The sequence below is a fragment of the Streptopelia decaocto genome (assembly GCF_964273445.1).
Source record: "Streptopelia decaocto genome assembly, chromosome: 1".
Taxonomy (NCBI): domain Eukaryota; kingdom Metazoa; phylum Chordata; class Aves; order Columbiformes; family Columbidae; genus Streptopelia; species Streptopelia decaocto.
The window spans coordinates 36,835,265-36,858,202 of record NC_138663.1 but is presented as its reverse complement, the minus strand read 5'-3'; the positions used below and the strand labels follow the sequence as shown (position 1 = coordinate 36,858,202).

At 42.0% G+C, this 22,938-nt stretch overlaps 1 protein-coding gene across 5 annotated transcripts in view; it reads right to left on the bottom strand.

Moving 5' to 3' along the window:
* Positions 1–7,903: 7,903 nt before the first annotated feature.
* Positions 7,904–22,938, bottom strand: part of MSRB3 (methionine sulfoxide reductase B3) — an 86,417-nt gene continuing 71,382 nt past the window's right edge. For all 5 annotated transcript variants that reach the window (XM_082073830.1, XM_082073828.1, XM_082073829.1 and 2 more), the window contains 2 exons: positions 15,821–15,918; positions 7,904–10,686 (listed from right to left, as the gene is read on the bottom strand). In XM_082073830.1, coding sequence (XP_081929956.1) covers positions 10,522–10,686; positions 15,821–15,918 — 263 coding nt within the window. In that variant the 3' untranslated portion in view covers positions 7,904–10,521. The remainder of the gene's footprint in view (positions 10,687–15,820; positions 15,919–22,938) is intronic.

The window sequence follows — 22,938 nt, the reverse complement described above, 5'->3', positions numbered from 1 at the left end:
ACACAAAGAAATTAATGATGAACAGCTAGTGTACTCATACAAGCACATCGGATGTATGGTGATGCTGGTGACTTTCTCTTTACCCTTCCATCCCCACGATGCTGCGTGCACTTGAGGTGCTGTGCTGTAGTACAGAACTAGCAAGAATTGGCAAGACTCGACTTGATAACCAGAGAAACAGCTATATCCAGTTTTAAATCTGGAGGTTCAAACCAGAAACATTTGTGGGGTTTGGGCCAACTCCATCTGAAGGGATTGCTTTCTAGATCTAGGTGTGAGTAAACAGATTCCTTCATACTGGGGCTGCTTGTCCTCAGTACCGCACAAAGCAAGGGGCTGTAACCATAGGCACATTCAAAGCCTCTGTGTCATATTACTAGTAGCTTGAAATTCAGACTACAGCCTCTTTTAAAAGATAGTATTTTTCCAGAAATGTTTAGTTTAAGTTTAGAGCTGTTATTGTTATTTCTTCTCAGTGGTGTAAAAGTCCAGTTGGAAGAGTTTTCTTTCCTCTGCATTGAGGTTGAAAATTCCTGGAAAGCCATGACAATATTCAGCATTCATGATTACACAGACAGACATATTTCATGAAAATTGCATAGGCCTTTAATACAGGATTATGAATGAGTTCTAATGTTGAAATTATATTAGATTGAATTTCAGAACGTATTTAACATATTTCCATACAGCAACCTTGGGATGTCTTTTCAGTAACAGTGATTATTACAGGCAGGCTGTTTTTTATGAAAACATTTGTTCAGGGTGGACAAGGCTTCCTGAAAAATGTTGTACATCTTTATGGCTGACGTTTTAGTTGTTTTGAACTAACTTTTTTCACAGCCAGAATGAAACATTTCACCATATAATTCTTCATGCATGTCTTCAAACACACCCAGAGACTTTGCTGTGAATTTTCTAAACTGTAACACCATCTCAGGCATGAAAATGCTTTGTGGCTGGAGGTGAGCATTTTGTCCCAAGTTATCCTATTACTCTCAAAATATAAATATTCTTAGCTAACGTCTGGCTTTTAAAAGCAGTTGTTGCCTCAGCTGATTTGAAGGCATCTCTAAGTATCATCTTGTTAACAATCCCAGGCTTAGTCTTACTCTTCTACAGGCCTCCTACAGCTGACTGCCCAGCCCGTGGATCTTGATAAGGACAAGCTGCTTGATTGAGTGGACTGGAGTTCAGATTTTTCTTTGCATAATGGCAAACACACTGAGATTGCACATCGCCCAGGACAGCGTCTGCATTTGGAAAGCAGAAGCTGACAACTCACCTTTGTGATCTGCCTGTGAGAGCAGTTTTCGCGTCTGTCCCCATTGGCACGGCTCAAGGATGCTCCCCTGGAGTACTGGTTCAGCTCTGCCATTTTGCCCTTTTTTACCTCCCTCACAAAAAAGTCAGAGTTCGTATTCCTTGTTTTGGAATGTCAGTGGTTTAAAATGTAGGTAATTCAGAAACATGTTTACTTTATAAGGCAATTTACGTGATTCTCTGCTGGGGTTGCTGGCCTTCTTCTCCATATTCATTCCCTGCCACGAAGAGCAACTGGACGACTGCATTACATTGATGCTGCATCCTGTCACATGGGTGTCAATCGGAAGTAATCCTACAGAAAACACTTTAATTTTACCAGTGAGAGGCACTGAAAGGCTTTCCCTCAGTCATTAGCAAGTTTGATAGCTCTCATTAGTCCAGTTTAGCCATTGGAGAAATGAGATGTGTGTTTCCTACACTGGTGGCATAAATGCTACCCTCACTTTTATACTGCTGGAAGAAATGTGTATTTTCAGGGCTAAAACAGTAATCCATTCACAGTATGCTTCTAAAACCGACCCTACTTTATTCACCTCTCTTAAATGGTCAAAACTGTGTAACTGGATGCCACAGGCTCTATACTCCTAACACCTAATAGAGATTCTTTGAAGGGATGTTTTGAAGACATTTGAAATAGGAAGCTCTGTGCCCTATCCTCACTGCTGTTGTGAAACTCTAGGTGACTCCACATAGAAGTGGATTTTTATTGCAGTTTAACACTTCTAAACACCATTTTGCTGGTTAAGAATGGGCTGAATCATCTAAAACTGACTTTTATTTTTGCCCTCTAACTTCACCAACAGAATGTATCTACTAATTAAAAGTCAACAGGAAACAAATGTCTTCACAGAGGGAAAGAAGCTATCTGTGGCAATTTTGGTTTGTGATGAAAAAAAATATCCACGTACAGAAAGTGACATACATTTTAAACTGTTATAAACTCAGGCATGGCCACCCAGCTAGGGATGGAAACGGCTGGAGACACACAGTTCCTCCAAAGCAGATTCAATAAGGTCTAGCAGACCTTTTCAACTGAGCTGTCCTTGGATATGACAAGTTCTGTGGGCTTGGCCACTCCTCAAGGAATTGTGCATCCTGCTCGATCAGCCTCAGCCCTGTGACGCAATTGAAAAGGGAAGAAAAACTGCTATATAAAAGTGCTTCCATTTGTATTAACAGTAGGAACCTTTCACACTGTTGTTTTTCTTGCCACTCTAGATCAACTTCTCAAAGATTCATTTCTTCTGTTTTTCCAATAATGACCTAGAAGGAAATCTGACATGGAGAAATCTCTGTAGTGTGAACGGTTGAACTAACCGAAAGATGAAATAAAATACCCAAAGGGAAGAGGAAAACCTACCACCTCACTGGCATCTGGGTGTAGGAAAAGTGCTGCTCCATTACGACCAAAACGCTTTCAGATGCAACTCACTACTGGGCACTGTCTCAGCCTTTCAAGAAAACACTTTCCACTGTAAACATTGACTGCTGTCAACGTAAAATATTTATTGCTCTCATCTGAGGATCTCCCACATTTGAGTTTGTAAGTGAGAATACCAAATATAATTCCTGTTGCATGTACATCAGTCAGCCCTTGGATGGTCTCCCTCTATGTCATGGTGTCAGCAAGGATGAGTGAAGCTGCCCTTTGGCCAGACAGCTGTTTGGTTTATAACCCTAGATTGGAGTGTTGCTAAAAGCACCTCCCACCACTGCTGTCCTTGTTTTCCAAAGTAAACAGCCTCTGGCGTCTTGTGACCTGAACAGCCCCAAGTGTCTGACCTTGAGAAACAAAAAATATTTTATTTTAAAAGAAAAACCTGCAGTCTAAATGATTTGGGGCTCTGCTTTCCTTCCGCAGCAGGATGCTGGAATGCCCAGGCTTTGGTAGGAGCTACTTACACACCACAGACATACACAGGAACATATTTGCCCTCTAATGATATATTAGGCAATGGTTTTGAGTTGGCAAGCTACTAAAAGCTCTAGCCAAACAAAGATAAAATTGTAATTTATCAACACAGAATACTGAATTCACAGTCACTGGTGACTGCTGGGACTGGTGGTAGCCCACAGAGCTGAGGTTGGCAACATGGAAACAACAAATTCTAGAGATTGCTTAGAATTTTCTCAGCTTTGGAAAAAATTGTTTGGATTTTTTTTCCTAGAAATTGTTCAAACTAGGAACAAGACCAAATTACCACCTTTCTCAAAATCCTATCCGACAGGGCTGAAGCAACAAAGGTGTATGAAAACACAGTGATTGCAAGGATCTTCTGCAGCACATAAAGGAAGGTATGAAAACAAGGGCAGTAAGGACGCAGGCACAGGGGCAGCTGGGGACTGTCTACCGGGGGGTCAGCAGTGCTCTGCTTTAGTTGGTACAGACCTTTCTTTTGAGACCTTGGTCCACAGTTTTTAGGATTCCTATTCTCTGTACTAGTTATTTGGAGGAGTAGGGTTTTCCAAAGGCATCCTATTCCTATGAAAGATTTTAACGAGTCTTGAAAATATTTAAAGTATGTTGAGGAATCTTTCTCAGTAGACCTTTGTCCTTTCCATCCCTGCATATTCAGAGTAGCTTTATTTCACTTAAGTCAGTGGTGTTAGACAGATACTGGGATGAAGTTAAGAACTGAGACCTATTTTAACAGGGGCTCAGAAGCCTGTGTTATTTTAATTGTCCTGAGTTAAGTGTGATCTCACAGTGCCATGCTGGAAACCCATGTAATTTAAGATGAATGGGAGGGTCAAACAGCAAGGGGGAAAATGCAAACTCCTCTTTCCCCTTCCCCATCCTCCACCTACCCTTCCATCTCTTGACTGCTCCCAGGATAGAAACTGACTGCTCTTACAGTGAGGAATCCAATCTCCTCACCATGTGCAGCATCACCGAAGCTCTCAGGGATACTGCCACGGTGTTTTCTGTGAACCAGTACCAGCACCAACTGATTTCACAAAAAAACAGCGGACAGCTGAGAAATCACCAGGGATGCTGGCTGTTACCGACCCAGGCCAAATGTGAAGTGGTGTTCTGGAGGTGAAAGGATCTCTACACCATTACAGACCTTCTAAGTTTCCCAGTCCCAGGGGTGTACTTTCATGGGAAGAAAAACCTGTTTCAGATCATGCCAGATATTTTCTACGCTGCCCAGCAGTTATACCTGAGGATGTTCTCCAGATGTTCGTGTTTGTATGAAACATACAATAATAAAGTTGTAAACTGGAGGAGACAATACCCAGACTGCAAGAAGAAGGACTTTAGGGCGGCCTAGAAAAACATGAAAATTAACTAGCCCACACACAAAATCAACTTGTCTGCTTTAACAGGATGATAAAGACTTATTTTGTTTGCTTTTCGAAAGAACTGCTACTTTTCCCAGCAAGTGGGCATACACAATTTGTCACAGTTATTATACTGCTAGTAGGTGATTGCTTGTATTTTGGAGAATTCCTTCCACCTGGGCAGACAAGAAGTGAGAAGTACAGGGTCTAAGACAAGGTGAAGCCACAGTCCAGACAGTTTTTGGGCTACAGTGAAGAAAAAAACCCAAAGCAATACAAAACACCACAACATTGTCTGGAATGCCAGCTATTGAAAAAAACAAAAAAGAAGAAAATCCTTGCGGCAACTGAAAATGGAGGGGATGGAAACAGACCTGTTGCATTAGGGCAGTAAAATTTCCTGGCTAAAAGAAGTCAGACCCCAGGTATCATCTGTACTGAAACTATAAAGAGCACCAAATGAGAATGTGCTGGCTAAGACATCTGCGTAGTGAAATGTCTTCAGTGTTTGCAAGCTGTCTAACAAGAGGTGAATAAAACTGGAGTTTGACACTGGAAGCGTTTTCTCTTTTCTTTTCTGGAACCACTTCTCTTTTTCTGTTGGCTAAGCGAAAGGTCTGAGAAGCCTGGCTACAAGTCCTTGATCTCTGGGGAAGGTTTCTGAGTGTACTATTTCTGCTTAATTTGGGCTGTGCAAGCGGGTCCTGATCCCAAAAACATGTGGACATACCTGAGACCTTTTTTCTTAGTGCTTTTAATATTACACCGGTGGCCCGTACAAAGATTTCAGAACGCCACATGCCTAAACTGCTCAGAGTTTGCCTTTTTCAGAGATTTCACTGATTGGGGTGCATTTGGAAGCATTATCGCACATTTTTTAAAAAAGTGACTGTAAAACCAACATAGTTCCTGACTGCTGTCATGGCTTTGATCTGAAATGCATAATCAGGCTCTGTGGTGCATGACTTCTCTTTATAACAAAGCAGGAGAAAGCCAGACTGGAATGCGGCTCTTCAAATACACAGGACTAAACATTTTTGCAGGTTGATTGTGGGACCTGTAGATGGCCTCACTTCAATAGTCAATAAACCAAGAAGTATTAGTTCAGATTCTCAATGAGCTAAGCAATATTTTGTCTTATTCTACTGAATTTGGCAGCTGAAGAGGCTGCTTCTAGTGCCAATTAATATTCTGTCTTTTGTTCTGTACAGAAGTGGGTACAGAGCACACTGATTTTAATTCTGTTTTATTTTCATCCTTATATTTCTTCAAGGGTGGGAAGAAAGAGGGCATGATTTTGAAACGATTTTGAGTTAGGACCAGTAAAATAGCCTGTATCATGTATTTCACATTCCTGCCCCCAGACCATAGGTGAAGGAGCAGAGGACTGCTGGCCACTCACTGACATTAACCACAGACATTTTGTAACATACTGAACAATAAGAAAAAATAATATATATCACATATTCTGTTAGAGAAGGCCTAACTTCATGGCTTACCAAGTTCAGTCGGGAAAATGGACTGCAAAGCAAGGCTAAGAGAATTAAGACTGAGACTTTTCAGTACAATCAACAGACTACCAACATCCACATCCATACGTGGCATCATGTTTGTAACAATGTGTTCTTCAATGTTACCCCAATAGAAACGCTGACTGATGATGTTCTCTTATTTTACTGAGCCATTTAAGGGGTGAGGAAGAAGAGGAAATATAAATAGTGCCACAGAAAGCTCCATCTTTGTCAGCTGTTGAGGGGGGCAATAAGCTCTCATGTCTCATGCCAGTACCTTGGGCAGGTCCTATCATACGGGTCATTAGTATCACTATTTTGTGTTGGGCAAAGTTGTGTGCTTCAGTTCCATCTTGTCTTTTATCCTGAGAGACGACAGGGCCTTCAGACACCACTTACCTGTGAGCACAAATAAGAGGCCAATGCATTACTTCACAACAAGCTCCCTCTCCTTTCTCAGAGTGACGTCTTTGCTGTATAAATCCAGATGTCAGCCCACCACCATCCATGTGGGGAACACGCTATAGCTACTGTCTTAAGACCCCAGTTTTCACCAGTTCACATACACACACTTTGGTTTTTTTATAGTGTACGAGAGCTGATACAGCTTTTGAAAAAGGCTTACTGTTAAAGTGCTTTTAATATATAGAAGCCATCTAGCTACAATGATAAGAGAATCACAAAGCGCTTCATTAACTGGCCTCACATAGTTGATCCTGCTGCCACTGCTTCTCCCACCCTGTGGCAGAGAGGGGAGCAGCAGAGAGAGAGTCTCTTACTAGAAATTTCCCTGGCTTTGAAGCGGTGGGGTGTACACGTCTTAGGCACAAAGGCACACCAAGTACTGCAAAGGGCAGCCTGCCCTGAGCTGGACTGGAGCACGGAGCTGCCCCTCATGTCTGCTGTCAGGCCAGCGGCAGCAAGAGGACCACACACCTCTGAAGGTCTGCCCTGGCACAGCACCTCTGGGTGCCGACAGACTGGCCAGGTTCTGCTGGAGGTGCACGGCAAAGCCACTGCGGGGCACCCAGCCGCATCTCATTTTAGTGGGTACCAGTTAGTCGCTCATTTCAGCTATTCAACTATTACGGTTCTGAGAGGGAACTACAGTGGGTGGGCAGGAGGGAGAGGGCTACAGGGGATTAATTTTTGGATTAAAAGGGATAGGGAATTTGTAAGACAAGTGTTCAGTGTGTCATCTGTCGTAGGACCCTCTGCGATGTTTGAGAACAATTAGCAACTAATTTTCATATCACTCTCTGGTTCCCACAAACATAAAAATGAAAGCTGGTTTGATAACAGCCTGCAACCTCCCTCACCGCTCTCTTTTGGAACCTACTGCAATGCTGATCCACCAAGCAGCACTAACCTACTGCCAATGGGGCATTCCAAACTTGTATCCTTGGAGATGAAACCTTGACAGAAACCAGCTTTCCACCCAAATTCCTCCACTGAAGACTGAGCCCGGGCAACATAGGGCTCCTACAGCACACTTGGGACTCACTGCATCCCACACTGTGGCTTTGCAAAGCGGTGAAAACTTCTGCCAAGTAAAAGTTGAGCCTTTCTCCAAACATTTACCCTCTCTGCTGGGCCTGGGTGTTTGCAATGGTCTCCTGAAAGCAGGTAAGTGCAGTGACACATGGTACCTGGCAGGGCTGTGTCCCTGCCAAAAACCTACTGGGTACATAATATGCACAGCAAGTTAAGGGAAAGAAAAGTAAAAGCAGTTCCCTAAGGCATGCTGCAGCTAGGGGTGCAAAAACCTGCCGTAAGGAAGGAGATCAGCACTCTTTATAAAGAAATTTATTTTATATTTGCGTACAACAAATATATGAAAACAAATTTAATTTGAAAAATGTATACTCAATTTCTCAAAAGTATTGAACTCTCTTAAGGAAAGGTTTTAGTTATTAAAAAGGTACTGAATGCTAAAATTATACTTGGATAATATATGTGTGTGTACGTATATATATATATAAAAACCATGTGCAATTTTATATATATATAGTATATATAAATAACATGTGACTTACATGATATTTTAAGGTATGCTATTTAAACATCTGAGTAACAATAGAGATATTATAAAATATAGTTTGCTGTTTCTATGCAGTTTGCATTCAATTTTTATAAGCATCTAGACAGTGCAAAATTTAAACATACAGAAATATTCTCCTGTTATTCTATACATTGTGTTCAGCTCCCAAGTTTCCTTTGTCATGATGATAACCAGACTGAACCAAACTTGGAGGGTTCAATACTAGCCCTTACTAGCACCTTCTAAGAGCAATAAGAGGAAATCTGTCTTACCTTGCACTGTGCTGTAGTACAGTTTGCACACAAGACAGAACAATGCATTTCCTATGTTAAATGGTCTAACTCCCAGAGATCACATACACCTCACCATATTGACTCATTTCATTGCACTCCATATCCTGCAAAAATAAATCTCCTGTAGGACAGCATACATTACTGCGTACTGAAGTTTAAGTAATATATTTCTTTAACATAAGGCAGGAATATACTGAAATTTGATAACACTTAAATCCAACAGCAATCTGGAATTAAACCACATTTATGTATCACATTTTTATAGATGCTGCCTTTTTAATGTTTATGTCAGAAAATGTGGTAGAGAAAACCTACTTTTCTTTAAATAAAAGCAAGGGATAAAAGCAGTCCTTCTAGAAGAAATTGCTAAAAAAACATGGGAACAGGAGAAACTCGACCGCCTCGAAACACCAAAGGTCAGTCTGTACAACCTTTCCTGCAGCTGATGAGCAACTCCTTGCATGATATCTAGGGGAATATTCATCTGAGTAGGTGCTCACTGCAGCAAAGCCTGAGTGTTTTAGCTCTAAATATTTATCATCCTTATTGGCATCAATCTGATGTTAAGGTATTGCATGCTTTTTTCATGTCTTTAACATGTTGCTAAAAAAAAGCAATTCTGACCATTCCATATACTTTTACAATAGCTATATTTTAACCGAAAGATGTTTGTACTTTAGATAGCATGTTTATTATCACTGACATAAAAACCTCAATCCTGCTTTCATAAAAATCAGTGGTTGCTTTGCTCCTACTAGAAATAAAATTGGATCCAAATACGTTAGCCATAAAGTTTGCTAATAAAAGTGAATACTATATTCATTAAATCTCTCAATGCTTAAAGGCAAAGTGGTGTTAGCAAATACCGTACAGTCTATCTTAAAGAACAGTATTATGCACATTTCTAGACAAACGATTACTCAAAAAAATTCTAAAAGCAGCAGTGAAAAACATCTGATGGGACAGCAAATTTTGATGTGAAAATTTCTGGAGCTCTGACAGGCCTTTTTAAAGTCCATTTCTTAAACCAATCCCCTCACCCATGTCCTACGCTGCAAATGCACAAATTAAAGGCTGTGGCCTTGTAGGCAGTGTGCATCCACACCAGCTAATCTTTAAAACTGGATACTTCAGGAGGATCTCCCTCTTTCTGCTGCATTCAATCCTAAACTCCCTTTCAGCAGAAACTGTTGTGTTTCCAAATCCTTGTAGCAACCGACAAGATAAAGAGCCCAGTGTCATCCCTCATCTACTTCACTCCTCGAGTTTATCTCTGCACTTGTCCATATAATTACCCCCTGCAGATTCCAATTTTAATTCGGATTTGAGTTACAGTTGATGAACAGGCCTCACAAAAATACAAAGCCTCATTAATAGTTCACAAAAACAAACCTTGCTAGTGAAAACCTTGACTTAAATGCCAAACAAAGGGGAAAAACAGATGCTGAGACAATGTTTACATCCTTTCAACCGCACCCTCGACATTTTGGCAGTAAATTAGCCAAATGATGGGCTTTACATCTCATCCATCTCTCTGAGTTGGGAAGAACAGCCATAACTACAAGTTTTTGCAGGGTGCGGCTGATGCAGGGAGATGGCTGAATACACATGACCAAAGGCTGCATGCCTCGCAAGTCACAACAAAGCAGAGATGTGCTAGGAATTCAGGATTTTCTTATGCCCAGAAGTTTCCTACAGACTGGAGATAAACAGAAGTCACATCTCCCACACAAAAAGGAATAGTGTTCAAACCTACAGTAAAACAGCACCAAGAAGAAACTAATAACTCATTATACCAAAGCCCCTCAATTTAAGGATTCTCCAAAGCAATCTCAAATAAAATAAAGGAAAACCTGTGAAGTCAGTCAACACATTTTTCAATCCAATTATATAGCAAATGCACTGGCAGGCAAGGCCTCAGTTCCGAAAAGGTGAGGAAGAAGAAGGATGGTGCAAAATGCTTTCATAAATTTAAACATTCTTAGGATATTAGAAAGCAGGCAACTCAGAAAACATTCCTTGTGAGCTGTGTGGGATCAGCGCAGTTTTCAGCAGGCTTCGCTTCATCCTACAGCTCAGCTTTGCCTGTTTGGGCAGGACTGGCACTACCGCTGCCTTCTCCAGCGTTGTTCTTGTCTGCTGGCTTGAAAGATAAGGAAGCAGAGTTTGTGCAGTACCGTTTGCCAGTTGGGCGAGGTCCATCGTCAAAAATATGCCCCAGGTGAGCACCACACTGAAACAAAACACAATAGAGCATCAGTGTGTCTCAGTGCAGCTTGATGGCATCACTGTGATGTTAAACAACGATGAGAAGCTGCTTCCAAGGAAGCACCCTGGTGCCTACATCGCCCTTTCAAGTGGGATTTACAACCTACATTTATTGGCAAGAGTGATCCAAGAAGATGATCTCCTGAGATACCATGGGCGCCTAACACTTCAAGCCCAGATTTCCTGGGTGTTTCTCATCGTACCACTGCGTATGTTTGCTTGGGCCACTATTTCTGAGAAGCCGCTTGTCTCTGTAATGATCTCATGGCAGGAACACAGTTACAAACACAGTGGTGAGGGCAGCACTGTCCACATTTCACTTACTGCTGTAAGGACAGCTGTATAAGAAAGGGGCAGCCCGAGCTCCAGGCCCTCCTCAGCCTGCAGCCATCTGTAAACCCTCAGTAAGAAAACACTAAAACTCTTGAGTAATACCGGCAAGGACATAAAGCAGTAAAGATATTCTTTGGAGTATGTACTCGTACTCTTTTTTTTTTTTTCTTTCCACAGCCTGGCACGCTTCTGAGCATCAGGGTCCTTCTGAGTGCACTGCTCCTCACCCCTGGAGGGGATGAAGCTCATCCACTACTCACCTCATACTACTTTCTGTAGTATGTAGGAGATAGGGACAGGTGACCAAAAAGGACCTGTAGTGAAGATATGTAAAATACTTCTGAATGAATAATCTTTAGCTGAGAGTAGTTATAAATAGGAATTATGTTGAATTTGCTTTTTGTAAGGAATATGAAACCACAGGTGGCCTGTTGACACTTTCGTTCTACATGAATCAGCCTCAGATACTTGCAGTGGTTGTCAGGGTGAACACTACTGCTCCTGTCTGTGAAAAAGGTAACAGTCCCTTGCTTTAAAGAAGAGTACAATATTTTGAAGAAGCTGATCCAATTGATTCTTATTCAAAAACTAGTATCACTATCACTGCACATTATGTCTGACAACTTATCTGGATAACAAGAACTTCTTGTAATTAGTCACTTAAATTCCACAAGTTCATTTTTACAACCTGCCATGAGAAATAAAAAATAAAACCTTGCACTAGAGAAATATTTATCTTGAACAGGAAAGTCATGCTGCTTTACCAAAGAGCCTTGGCCTTTCAAGTCAATAGCCAATTCCGGTGAGAGCCAGAATGGTGTAACTGAGATCACAGGGCTGCTTGTGGGCTCGCAGTCAGACAGCAAAAATTAAAGACTGCAAATTATTTTTAACATTTAATTAATTCATAGTAAACCAAACGCATAGAGGCAATACTGATTATTCCAAACTGTGAATGAGTTAGTGATGGCAAATCTCTACCCTGCAGTTAATGTGTTGCTAATGTTCTCCTGCTGTTATGGCCTTTAATTCACCCAAGCAGTAGGAAGGGTGTCTGTAGAGGCAGGTAAAGTCTTTGGCTTCAGGTTAAACTCTCTCAAAAGACTGAAAGGCTGGGGGAGGCTCTCACGCCAGCTGGGAGGGACAGAAACTCTTCTTGTTTAATGACAGCTGAACCAATAACCCTCACTGATGCAGGAGCAGGACAGGTGGGCATGGGAAGCCTCAGTGCTCCGGCCCATCCATCCCACCCTTGCAGCCCCATCCCAGGGCTCCCTGCTCCCGGAAAAGTGTCACTGAAACAGCCCGGGCAGTCCAGCAAGGACCCCAGTAACAAATGGGGGGGCTTCTAGGCTGTGGTATCAGCAGGACGAGCTCCCAGAGGCAGTGGGAAAAAACATGGATGACTTTGGGTTAAGCAGCAGCTGCTCAGCTTTGTGAGGAAGGAAGAGAACACATGGCAAATAAGGAAAAGGCAAAGGAAAGTTGCATGGGAACTGAAGAAGACAAAGCTTCAAGTCTTGTTCCTGAAAGATTACTGTCTTGCCACCCTTTCCTCCATTCTCCACTGCTTATTTTATTTCATTTCATTTCCCTTTAGATTGAAGACTTTTCTTAGGCAGTCTGAGCAGAAAACCTGAGCTGTTTCTCAGAGTGGGGTCTCTAACAATGAGGCACTTCACCTGATTATAAAACTTTTCCATACCTTGGGGGAAACAAACAAACACCTCCCCCCCAAAAAACCCCACACAAACACACAACCAAAACCAAACCAAACAAACCAAAACAAAAAAAAAAAACAACAAAAAACTAAAAATCTTAAGTGTTCCAGAGAGAGTATTTTTCTAAATGTTCAGCATCCTAATTGAATCATCTAATCTCAACTAAGAATGCTTCAAAACCTCCTGGCTAGAAGTGTCAATCTTTTTCATTAACATTTAACCAAAGATAAATCATTGCCTCTCCACTGGACCGAAACAGAACAAGAGAAACCATAGAGAGAAATTATCTGCAGGGGTAATATACTCACATACAGACTAAAAAGACAATCTATCAAAAAGGTTTTCCTCACAAAACCAGAGAAACTGTGTGAGAGTCCAAGGTAGTCTCATTACATTTTCGTGTGATGGCAGAATCACACCAGGATTGGATTACTGCAAAATTTGTTACCTTTTGAGATTACCTCTCATCAAAAATTTATGTGGCGATTCTCTCTGTAGAGGACTCTATAACTCATCTGCCATGAAAAGAAATGTAATTCAATCCTTTATATCACAGTCTAAGAAACCTGGCCCTCAGCTGAGAGTACAAAGGATGACTTGATTTTGCTGTCCTCCCCACATGTAATAGGTGACGACCATTTTTCTAGGACATATATACACGTTTGCAAAGCCTCCCAAAAAGAAACAATCATCTGTTGCAACCTTGCACATAAATATATTGGGCAGAATGCACTGGGATGGTGAAACGGTTAGGGTAAAGCATTTGAAGTATGTGTTTGGGAGCAGGAAAGGGGGGTCACTGTGAACTGTCAGTATGCTTGGATCTCTCAAGCCTCCTGGTTCTAATATGCTGCTGGGAGGCACGGAAAGCAGCTTGCAGTCAGCTGCTGTAGCCGAGTCCCAGCTATCCATGTGCAAACAGTACTTGTGTGACTACAGAATTTTACTGATATGTACAGGTACAAATAATAGCTAGGGAGACCTCAGGGGAAGGGACTCCTGAGCAGGAAAGAGAAAAAAGAGATGCAACCCATTTTACAGTATTCCTCAAATGCATTTGTAATTAACTTCTATCTGTCACTAATCATTGACCTTTTAAATATAGCCAGGGTGATGCGTTTCCAAAAAACTGTAAAAGTTATTTCTAGGATAATGTCATGAATGTCTTTGATTAACATTACAGCAACTTCCCCCCAGTGTTTGCTTTCTATAATGGGGAACATTAAAAGAGAAATTTTTTATTCTCTCAGACAGGTGGAAGGACCTTTAAAGAAAAATCAACCACTTTTTCATCTGCAAAAGATTAATAACGTTTTGGGTGTGGGAGAGGGTATTTCCCTCCAGTTCTACCAAGGCTTGCCATATCAATCCCACTGCTTTCCAGGCTGCAGTAAAACTGCTTTTTTTTTTTTTTTGCAGCTGCATGTGCACATTCCTAGGGCTCCGAGGACCGGAGGAAATGGTTTTGTTATGGATACACAATGCGGCGGTATTAACTGAGCTAAGCGATGGCTGCAAAGATGCTCACCACTCCTCAAGCTATTTTCCTGCATGACTTGATCATCTGTGGGGTTATTGCCCCAGGAAGCTGGAGTAGCTGGTAGGAAGTTGCCATTGGATTATATAGCAACCTTGGTCGTATTTTTTTCTTAATGCTTTAAATTCAGCTTTTGGTTTTGCTTTACTTTTATGGTGTCTGCGTGTGACTGCTGCGAATACTGCTGGCCTCAGGCCTGCTAATGCTATTTTGTTTGGCAACAGGCAAATGACATTCCCAGACTCCTTGGCCTGACCACAGGCTGCCTTGGGCTTCTCTCAGGTGAAACCAGGAGCTCTGGCCATCTCTTGAAAGGTGTCAGCAGATACAGGCTCAGGAGGTTGGCAATACGCTGATTTTAGCACTATTCAGGCCTACTAAGCAGAGCTGAAGAGAGTGGGCTGCATTTTTTATTATGCCAGTAATCACTGGTGAAGCATGAGATCCCCACTCTGCAGTACTATTGCTACCTTGTTAGGGAATTTAGGGAAATGGATGTTCCCAAAAAGTGTTAAACGGATCTTCTAAAGCATATAATCAATGTAAACACTACAGAATTAGGTAGTACACATGACATATTAGCAGACACACTGATTTGGCCATAAACATGTTGGGCCAAACCCTCTACCCAGACTGAAGTTAACAGATTCTCCATAAAGATAATCTTGCCTCTTTTTGAGAAGCTTCTTCACTCACCCTGAGCATTTATATATGAAGACTGCCTGACTAGTAAGGATGCACATTCTCAAGGATTAAATCATTTATCCTGCCACCAATACTTTCTGGAAAGAGAGCAGCAAATAATCACTTTCTAAATGTAGCTGTTGCTTCTCTCAGGAGTTGGAGCACGTGGAGGTTGAGGACTCCAAGCTGCTGGGGACATCTGCTGAACGCCAATGCAGCAGCTTCTCACTTTGCTAGGTAATGATAGTGCTATTCCCTTCACAAAGAGGAGGGCAGCACAAAGGATGAAAGTAGAACAAGACAGATAACGGAAAAATTGGGCACATCTTAAAGGACTATTGACTTCATTATTACGGCAGATGGGATTATCTGAGGCAGCCATTAGGACTGTGCTGGGAATGAGTGTTGGGAATGAGTTAGCATGGCTGCACAGTAATGCACAGTGACGGAATCAGCACACAGACAGTTGCTCCACTGCTTTTGACTTCCCTCTCAACTGCTCACGTGTGGAGCCAGTCAGGCTCAGGAGCTCCTTTGGAGGGACCCTCTTCAGGAAGACAACTTCTGTAGACTCAGCATCAAGTCCAACCATTTACATCTGCTCCGTTAAATCTCACACAAGACAACAATGTGCATTCCAACGAGCCCTTTGTGCCTTCAGCTCGTTCCACCCAGCTGTTATACCTACGACCCATTGTGCTTTCTCACAGTGATTACTGTTTAATGGAACTGAAATGTTTGCAAATCTTAGGGAAAGTACAGCACGCGGTAATGATTTTTGCAGCCTTTGCCATCGGAATGGTCCGTGTGTGCTATAAACTAACCTGACTGCAGGATATTTCAATCCGATGCATCCCATAGGAGAAATCATCATTGAAAGTAATTGCATCAGGACTGATCACATCATAGAAGGAAGGCCAACCTGGAAAAGAGGAACAAGATAAGTAAGAAAAGAGGGCGCTTTCATAGCAGATGGCATTGTAAAAAGCAAGACATAATCACGCTTTGAAAAATGTTCAACTCTCTCTAGGGCCTGGAAACAACTGAAATGGAGATTTTGGATCCTAAATCACTTAGGTACTTTGGAAAATTTCCCCCCTAAATACAAAATTGTTTACAGGCAAGGACTGAGCTGCCACTAGCTGCCCATCTTCCACCTCAAGAGATGCCTGCACTCCATCGCAAGCAACCGTAGTAGTTTAGTTCACGCATGAAGGTGGTTGCTCAGGTAAGCCAGACTCAGGCTCGCCATCTGTTTAAAAAAACCACAAATTCCACGCTGAAGACAAACAGTGAGACTTTATGGAACACAGGTGGTTTTGCTTTTGCAGTGTAAAGGTACTTCAAAAAGGAGTAGGTAAGTTGCAATTTTAGAGCCCCAAAACCTGCCTTAACCTTTGCCTTCACCAAGGCATGGTCACGCCCAGAAGGATGTGCTCAGGCGCTGACCCATCACACATCAGAAGCTGTGAGATGACTACTATTATGTCTAATTTCAAGACAGTAATGAGTGCTTCAGATCAGCCACAGGCAGGTGGAGTCATAACTATGCCTACATTAGACACTAGTAGATGGTCTGCACGTGATCTGCATCCAGGACAAAACAATTGCACTCATTAACACACATGTTGAACACAGCTGCTGGCTGCAACAGAGCAGCATGACCTGACACCAGATGATGATGAGATGTACACCTGATCTATCAGTAATGGCCACTTATCATCCAAATAATGACCTTCCACTCCTAAACCATTTCATGCCAAGTCTCCCCCTCTCTACAACACAGGTAAAAAACAACACAGATCTGTTCAGTGTCCCAGCAGATATCCATTACCCAGCTGTAACTTTTCAGCCACCCCTCAATAACCTGTCATCATATGCTCCATTTCCTGAAGCTGGGTTCCCACGTAAGAACCTGACAGGCTTCAAGGTCATGTCAACATCTACCAGGGCCCATCTGAAATCCCACTGCCTATCTGTCCTTCTCATTCAGTCTCTTGTCAAATATAACATGCACAGGAAGCTCTTGCTCTCTGTGTATTACGCACACATCCATATATACAGAACTTCCTTGTTTTTTCTGATATCTGTTAAGCATTTGCTATTGATGATTTCATAAAATGACTTGCAATAAGCTAATAAGAAACACAGCAGCAGCTGTGAATCACTGCATGTAGATTAATAAAGGATGTATACAGCTTCCCATAAGTAAAGCGAGTAAAATTTCCTATACAGTAAAAGGAGGTGTAGAAGCTATCAGTTTTTCTGAATGTGGGTAAAGGAAGTGTATAAACTGGAAAAAAAGTCCATCTGTCTTCAGTTGTATCTTAAACCACTAAATATGGAAGAACACTTATCAGGATGCAAGTATAATAAGCCTATTTTAAAAAATAAAAGAAATGCTCAGAAATGCATTTCTCTTCCTTTTGGGAACACCCATACAGTCACATTTCTAAGCCTGCAACTTGACGGCATTGCAAGCCTCAAGTCCGGTGCTCCCAAGGTGCCTACTACCATCACAAGTGTTTCCATCTTATTTTTTTTCTCCCAAAAAAGTATTGCAAATGGAAGAGTTGAAGACACCAGACAGACTGAAGAGCAAAAACTCTGAACAGGGAAAATATCCCATAAGACAGGAACTCAGTGCAGCAAACACAACTGTTAAAAAAAAAATATATATATATATATAAAAATATATATATATATATATAAATTCTTCCTCTCATGCAAAATATCCCTTCCAAACAAATACCTTCACAAACAGAAAAGGAATAAACGTATGACAAGTTCTGCAAAAGGGGCTATTCTGTTGACAGAAAAATTGATGTCTCCTAAGTGGTGCCCCCTTTCCAACACCATTCGTCATCTTTTTAGCTGGGCCTCTGTCTAATGAAAATTGAGCCAGTCAGAATATTTGTAATGAAGCCTTTTTAGTTTTTTAAATTTAGTTTTGCAAAACAGACATATCATTTTGCCCTTGTGTGACGGCAGAGAAGTTCCTAAGAGGGAGGTCTTTGGAGTAACCAACTATCTGATTGTGTGAAAGTCTTTGGAGGAGGAACACTTCAGTGCTGCAGAAATTCTCAAAGACAACCCTGCCTCCTCCGTAACAGCAATAAGGGGGAAGCTTCAAAGGCTGCTACACAGAGATTGAAGCAATCTGTGTCTTGCTGAGAAAATTACCCTGTGAGAAGGGTTTGGAGGAGATGTGTTTATGTCAGCTTTGACATTAAAGAAAGACCAACCATCCTCCTTTCTCCAGACTTTTCATTTTGGACTTCCCATTCACCACAGAAAAATTATCTGCTTTGGATGCACTCCATGCACTTTTATAAAATGAAGTCATCTGAAACCTACATAAACAGGCAAGCTCCTCCTAAAGTAGCCTTTGTACCCAACCGGAGTGACTTCAGTTTTAGGCTGTCAGTTCATGATACACGTGACACGTGTTCCGAAGGCTCCACCACTGCCACATATGGTCCCCAAGACAGGGGCTTTGCCTCCACAGCGTGGACTTTTAACTCTCAGTCAAGCCATCTCTATTTGAGTGACACGGCGGGCCAGGCACTAGAATTACTGTTATGAACTGGTAATTCCACGAGGGTTGACTGAAAACTGTGCAAACTCTGCAACAGAAAAGGTCCTGAAGGGCACAGTGAGACACGCTGTCACTCTGTTGACCTTGAGAGGAAGACAAGTGAACTGCTCATTGAGTTGATGAGCCAAACTCACCAGGAAAATCAATCCCCTTCTGCTGCCTCATTTCCTCTCCCGAGCTAAAGTGGAAAACCCATTTGATAGTTTGCTAAGCCTTCTCTGGCCATTTTCTCTACTTCAAAAGCTGCCAGGAACAAGCTGCAGAAGCCGTCTGCTTGCCTGCACCTCAGGCAACTCCCAGTGACATAGAAAGCCAACCAGATCCCTGTGAATTCTTCATACAGTCTTTCTGTCTTTCTAAGTGAATGACCCAGCAGTGGCCTTGACTTTGCAAGCCCCAGGTAACTTCTGCTGTCCCACTGGCTGCTGCTCCTCTGCTCCTGTCCCCCTGAGCACCCACCTCTGTCCTGCCATAAGGCTGCAAAATGGCTGGCTTGCTCTGCATTTTAGACAGCTCAGCCTGCTTTTGAAGGCTATGTGGCTGCTTGGAAAGGGCACGCTCCTGCAGGAATGCGGGGGGAGAAGCCCATGTTGCACCTCTTCTGCTGAGCTGAGAGAGAGAAAGAGTCACCCTTGGCACGGCAGCAGCTGAGCGCTGGAGGAGACCCTCTGCAAACGCCGGTGCCGAGGCTCAGCCCTCCGCGGGTGGCAGCTTTCTGTCAGGTCTGGCGCAACACATCTGATGGGCAGTGGGAGTGGAGGCTGCTGTCTTTGGAAGGATAGTAAAACATAACAGCTAGGAAGAAATAGCTGCTGGAGGAAAGGGGCAAAGGGTAATTGTGGGAGACAAGATGGGGGTGGGGGGAGCCTCCCAGCTGAGTGAACAACTTCAAATGACATTTGTGCTTTTTTGTGTGTGTGTGTGAACAGCAGCTAAAGTTTGTGAATACATTCATCCTTGAATGTAAGTTTAGTTTGAGGGAGAGTATGACACAGTAACAGTCAGCAACTTTTATCCCATTACAGACATTTAAAATGGGCTCATTCTCATCTTCACTATCACTTTGCAATCACACTGGCAATATAAAATTGCTCTAACATAAAAGGGCCTGTTTTGTTTGTGTTCACCCTTTATATGGGAGTCAGGCAACTATGTCATAAGGGCTAGTTTGTGGTACATTAATAAGCTAGCCGGGGAGATGAGTAGTTTTCAGATGTATAACAAGTATCCTTTCTTGGATCTAAAATACACTAAATAAAGCAATGAAATTTTCTTCTGCCAAGTACTTAAGTGAAAACCATGTGTAAACTGAACATTACACTCCATCCTTTATGAGTAATAGAAAGGATCTTACGCTGCTGGGTGTCACACACACTGAGTCATGTCCCGTTCTTCTGGGACATCCCCCAAATATTTTGTAAAAGCTGCAAGGCATTTCTAAAATTCACCCCACACCCCCTCACTAAAACCTAACCTCTTGTTTTTCATAATGGTCCCTGCTCTGGCAAAGCAGAGACAGTGGTCCTTGCCTCTTTGTCAAAGATGCTTACTTCAGCACAGAGATAGCCTGGAACTGCCCAGGGCAGCCACGGTGAAGAACAAGGAGGAAGGGAAATGTTGGCTCTGTAACCTGTGCTGGATGCTGCTTTTGCAGCCCTGGGCACAGGGTTTCAAATCATTCAAAAGAGACACCACCTTTCTCACTTTCAGCCCCCCTGTTCCAGGCACCTGATGGGGTCTGTATTACTAACGAGCTGCATTAAGGCAGGTACCTACACAGGCAGCGGGCAGAAGGTGGATATGACAATGCAGGCAGCCAGCACACAGCAGTCCCTGAAAGCTGACAAACGGAACAGGTCTTCTCCTTAAACTGAGATACCAAAGTAGTCGTAACGCCTGAGTAAGGCAGCAAGAGCAAACAGCGTGCCCACAGTCCATCCCGCTTTGGGCATTCCTGGTAGAGGTATGAAACCCCAGCAGAAGGAAATTGTTTCTCTCACATTAACCCAGGATGCTCTAAAGCACTCCATCTTGTGGGCTCCTCCAGGACTCATTCTTGGGGCAATTCTGACCTCATACAATAAAAGAAACATTTTGTTCCCATAAACTTTTGGAAAGCAGACCAGCTGTTGATTGATTGATCAATTTTAGAAGCATCTCAAACCTCCTTCCAGTTTTGGAAGTTTGCACACATTTTGTTGTAGTTAGTTCTCCAACTTCCTAATAAATGGATGCAAGCACTCAGACATCTAACCGTTAAAATATGAGTCTATAATTATTTGCAGAAGCAAAACGGCAGGCTGCTTTTGAAAATCAGCCCTGCTAGACTATTTTTTCTCCCTCTCCTGAACCAATACTCCTTTTGACATTTTTTTGAACAGCACAATTGCAATCCCAAAGCATCTAATGCTCTGACATTATTCTCATTTCATACACCTGCCGACTTGAGACCTCCACAGTTTTTCAATAACTGTGATGCCTGTAGTTATGTTTTTCATTTTAGATCCCAAAGAGATTAAGTTCAACCTGCATTTTATCATTCTTTGCTGTAATTATTCCAAGCATTTACTTCAGTGAGTTATTTACAGATGGAGAAGTAGGGGGAGACGGAAGATGTTAGAACTACCAAATGGCACCAGATGGAAAAGAGGATCTTGACCTGAAAAATACCCTGTTTCTCTGATGTGCTGTATTTTTAGAATTCTGATTCCCTTTTAACCTAATGCGGATTAATGAAAACCCAAAGGCTTTTTAAGGTAGAGTCTCATCATTTATCTTCACTGAGAAGCTATGTCTGTGTAAAAACATGAAGCGTATAGGATTTTAAAAAAAAAGGTAATAAAGCTTCTGCTTTGAAACTGCTGTAAAGCTGAAGGGCCTTCACTTTTTTCTTTCTCACAGGTTTATTGAAACAGAATCTGAAAGAGACAGGCATCCACAGCTGTAACTTCTCACATACAAGTTTAATGTAGAACTACAAAGTCGCATATTGCTATTATGTAGAATGCCAGCGCAAATATAGGGCATTTTTTTGCCAAACATCCTGGGTTATTTTTCGTACTATCTCCATGACAATGAATGCACAATAAATATTCTTTCTTACAAATATTTTACCATCAGGTTACACTACTTTCAGTGAGGTTCATTTAATTTACCCAAGTGTAGCTACAAACCGAATCAGGCACAGAAACATTTTTGCTCACCAGCAAATAACTTTAGATTAGATATGTATTCCACTGGAAAGAAAACAGTCGGTCCTTTCCAGCACCATGCAGATACAAGAATGATGACATGGTCCTGTCTTTCAGCAGAACATGCAGAGTGTTGGAGTGGTAGAGAGGTGGGGGGTGGAGGGGAGACAGGGGGAAACAAAGACAAAATGAAGCTTAATTTTGGAAGAAAAAGTAAAGAGAGGGGTTATATCTAACACACTGTCTCTAACAGCAAAGTTGGGTTACCGCAGCAGGCACATACCACTCTGACAGAACAGTGTGGGAAGGGAATTTTACAAAACAACTGAACTTCTAATAGCAGCTTTTATGAGACAATCGTCATCTGTTTTATTCTTTATGTTTCTCACTTGGGAAATAAAAAAGTGAAAGCCATAAATAAAGGTAGTATTTGTTTTCTTCCACTATGGCACTCTGAGCATCAAAACAGCTTACTATGAAACGGCATATGCAATCCAGATTTATTTCTTTGTTACTGCGAGGAGGATTTATATTTGTTTAAAATGATCGTTAAGGGAGATCTGAAACTTTGCATCTACAATTTCATTTGACATCTGAATTTTTCAGAACGAGAGTGCCCCTGATGTCTCCTGAGCATGAAAGCAATTCATAACTGTACCACAATACCACTATTACCCCAGCTGCTTCCTTAGTCCTTTCACTGTGCTCTAAATACTGCTAAACACAAGCCGACTCTTTTAGAGCTTTCGTCTATAACAGTCCCAACATCTCCAATGTCTGGGCTGTTGCTAAAATCAACAGGTAGGCAGGAGCTGGGATGTTCCTCAAGCCTTCTTACAAAGATTGAGTTACTAATGGTTTCTTTCTTGGTTCAGGTTCAACAAAACTACTGAACCCAACTCACTTCCTCCCAAAGGATGGGTCTCTCCCCTCATCTGAACAGTGTCTCTTGTTACTTTAAATCACAGATAATGTTTTTAAAAATATATCTTACACATAAGTCAGCTGTAGATCTTCAGCATCAAAGGAACCAAACAGAATCATGTGAAGCAGTGTAACCTTGAGCTATAATTTTAAAATGCCATCAAGAAATGTCTCAAATAGTTCTTAAAATTTACTGTTGACCTAGTAACCTCAGTCCAAAGCATTCAAC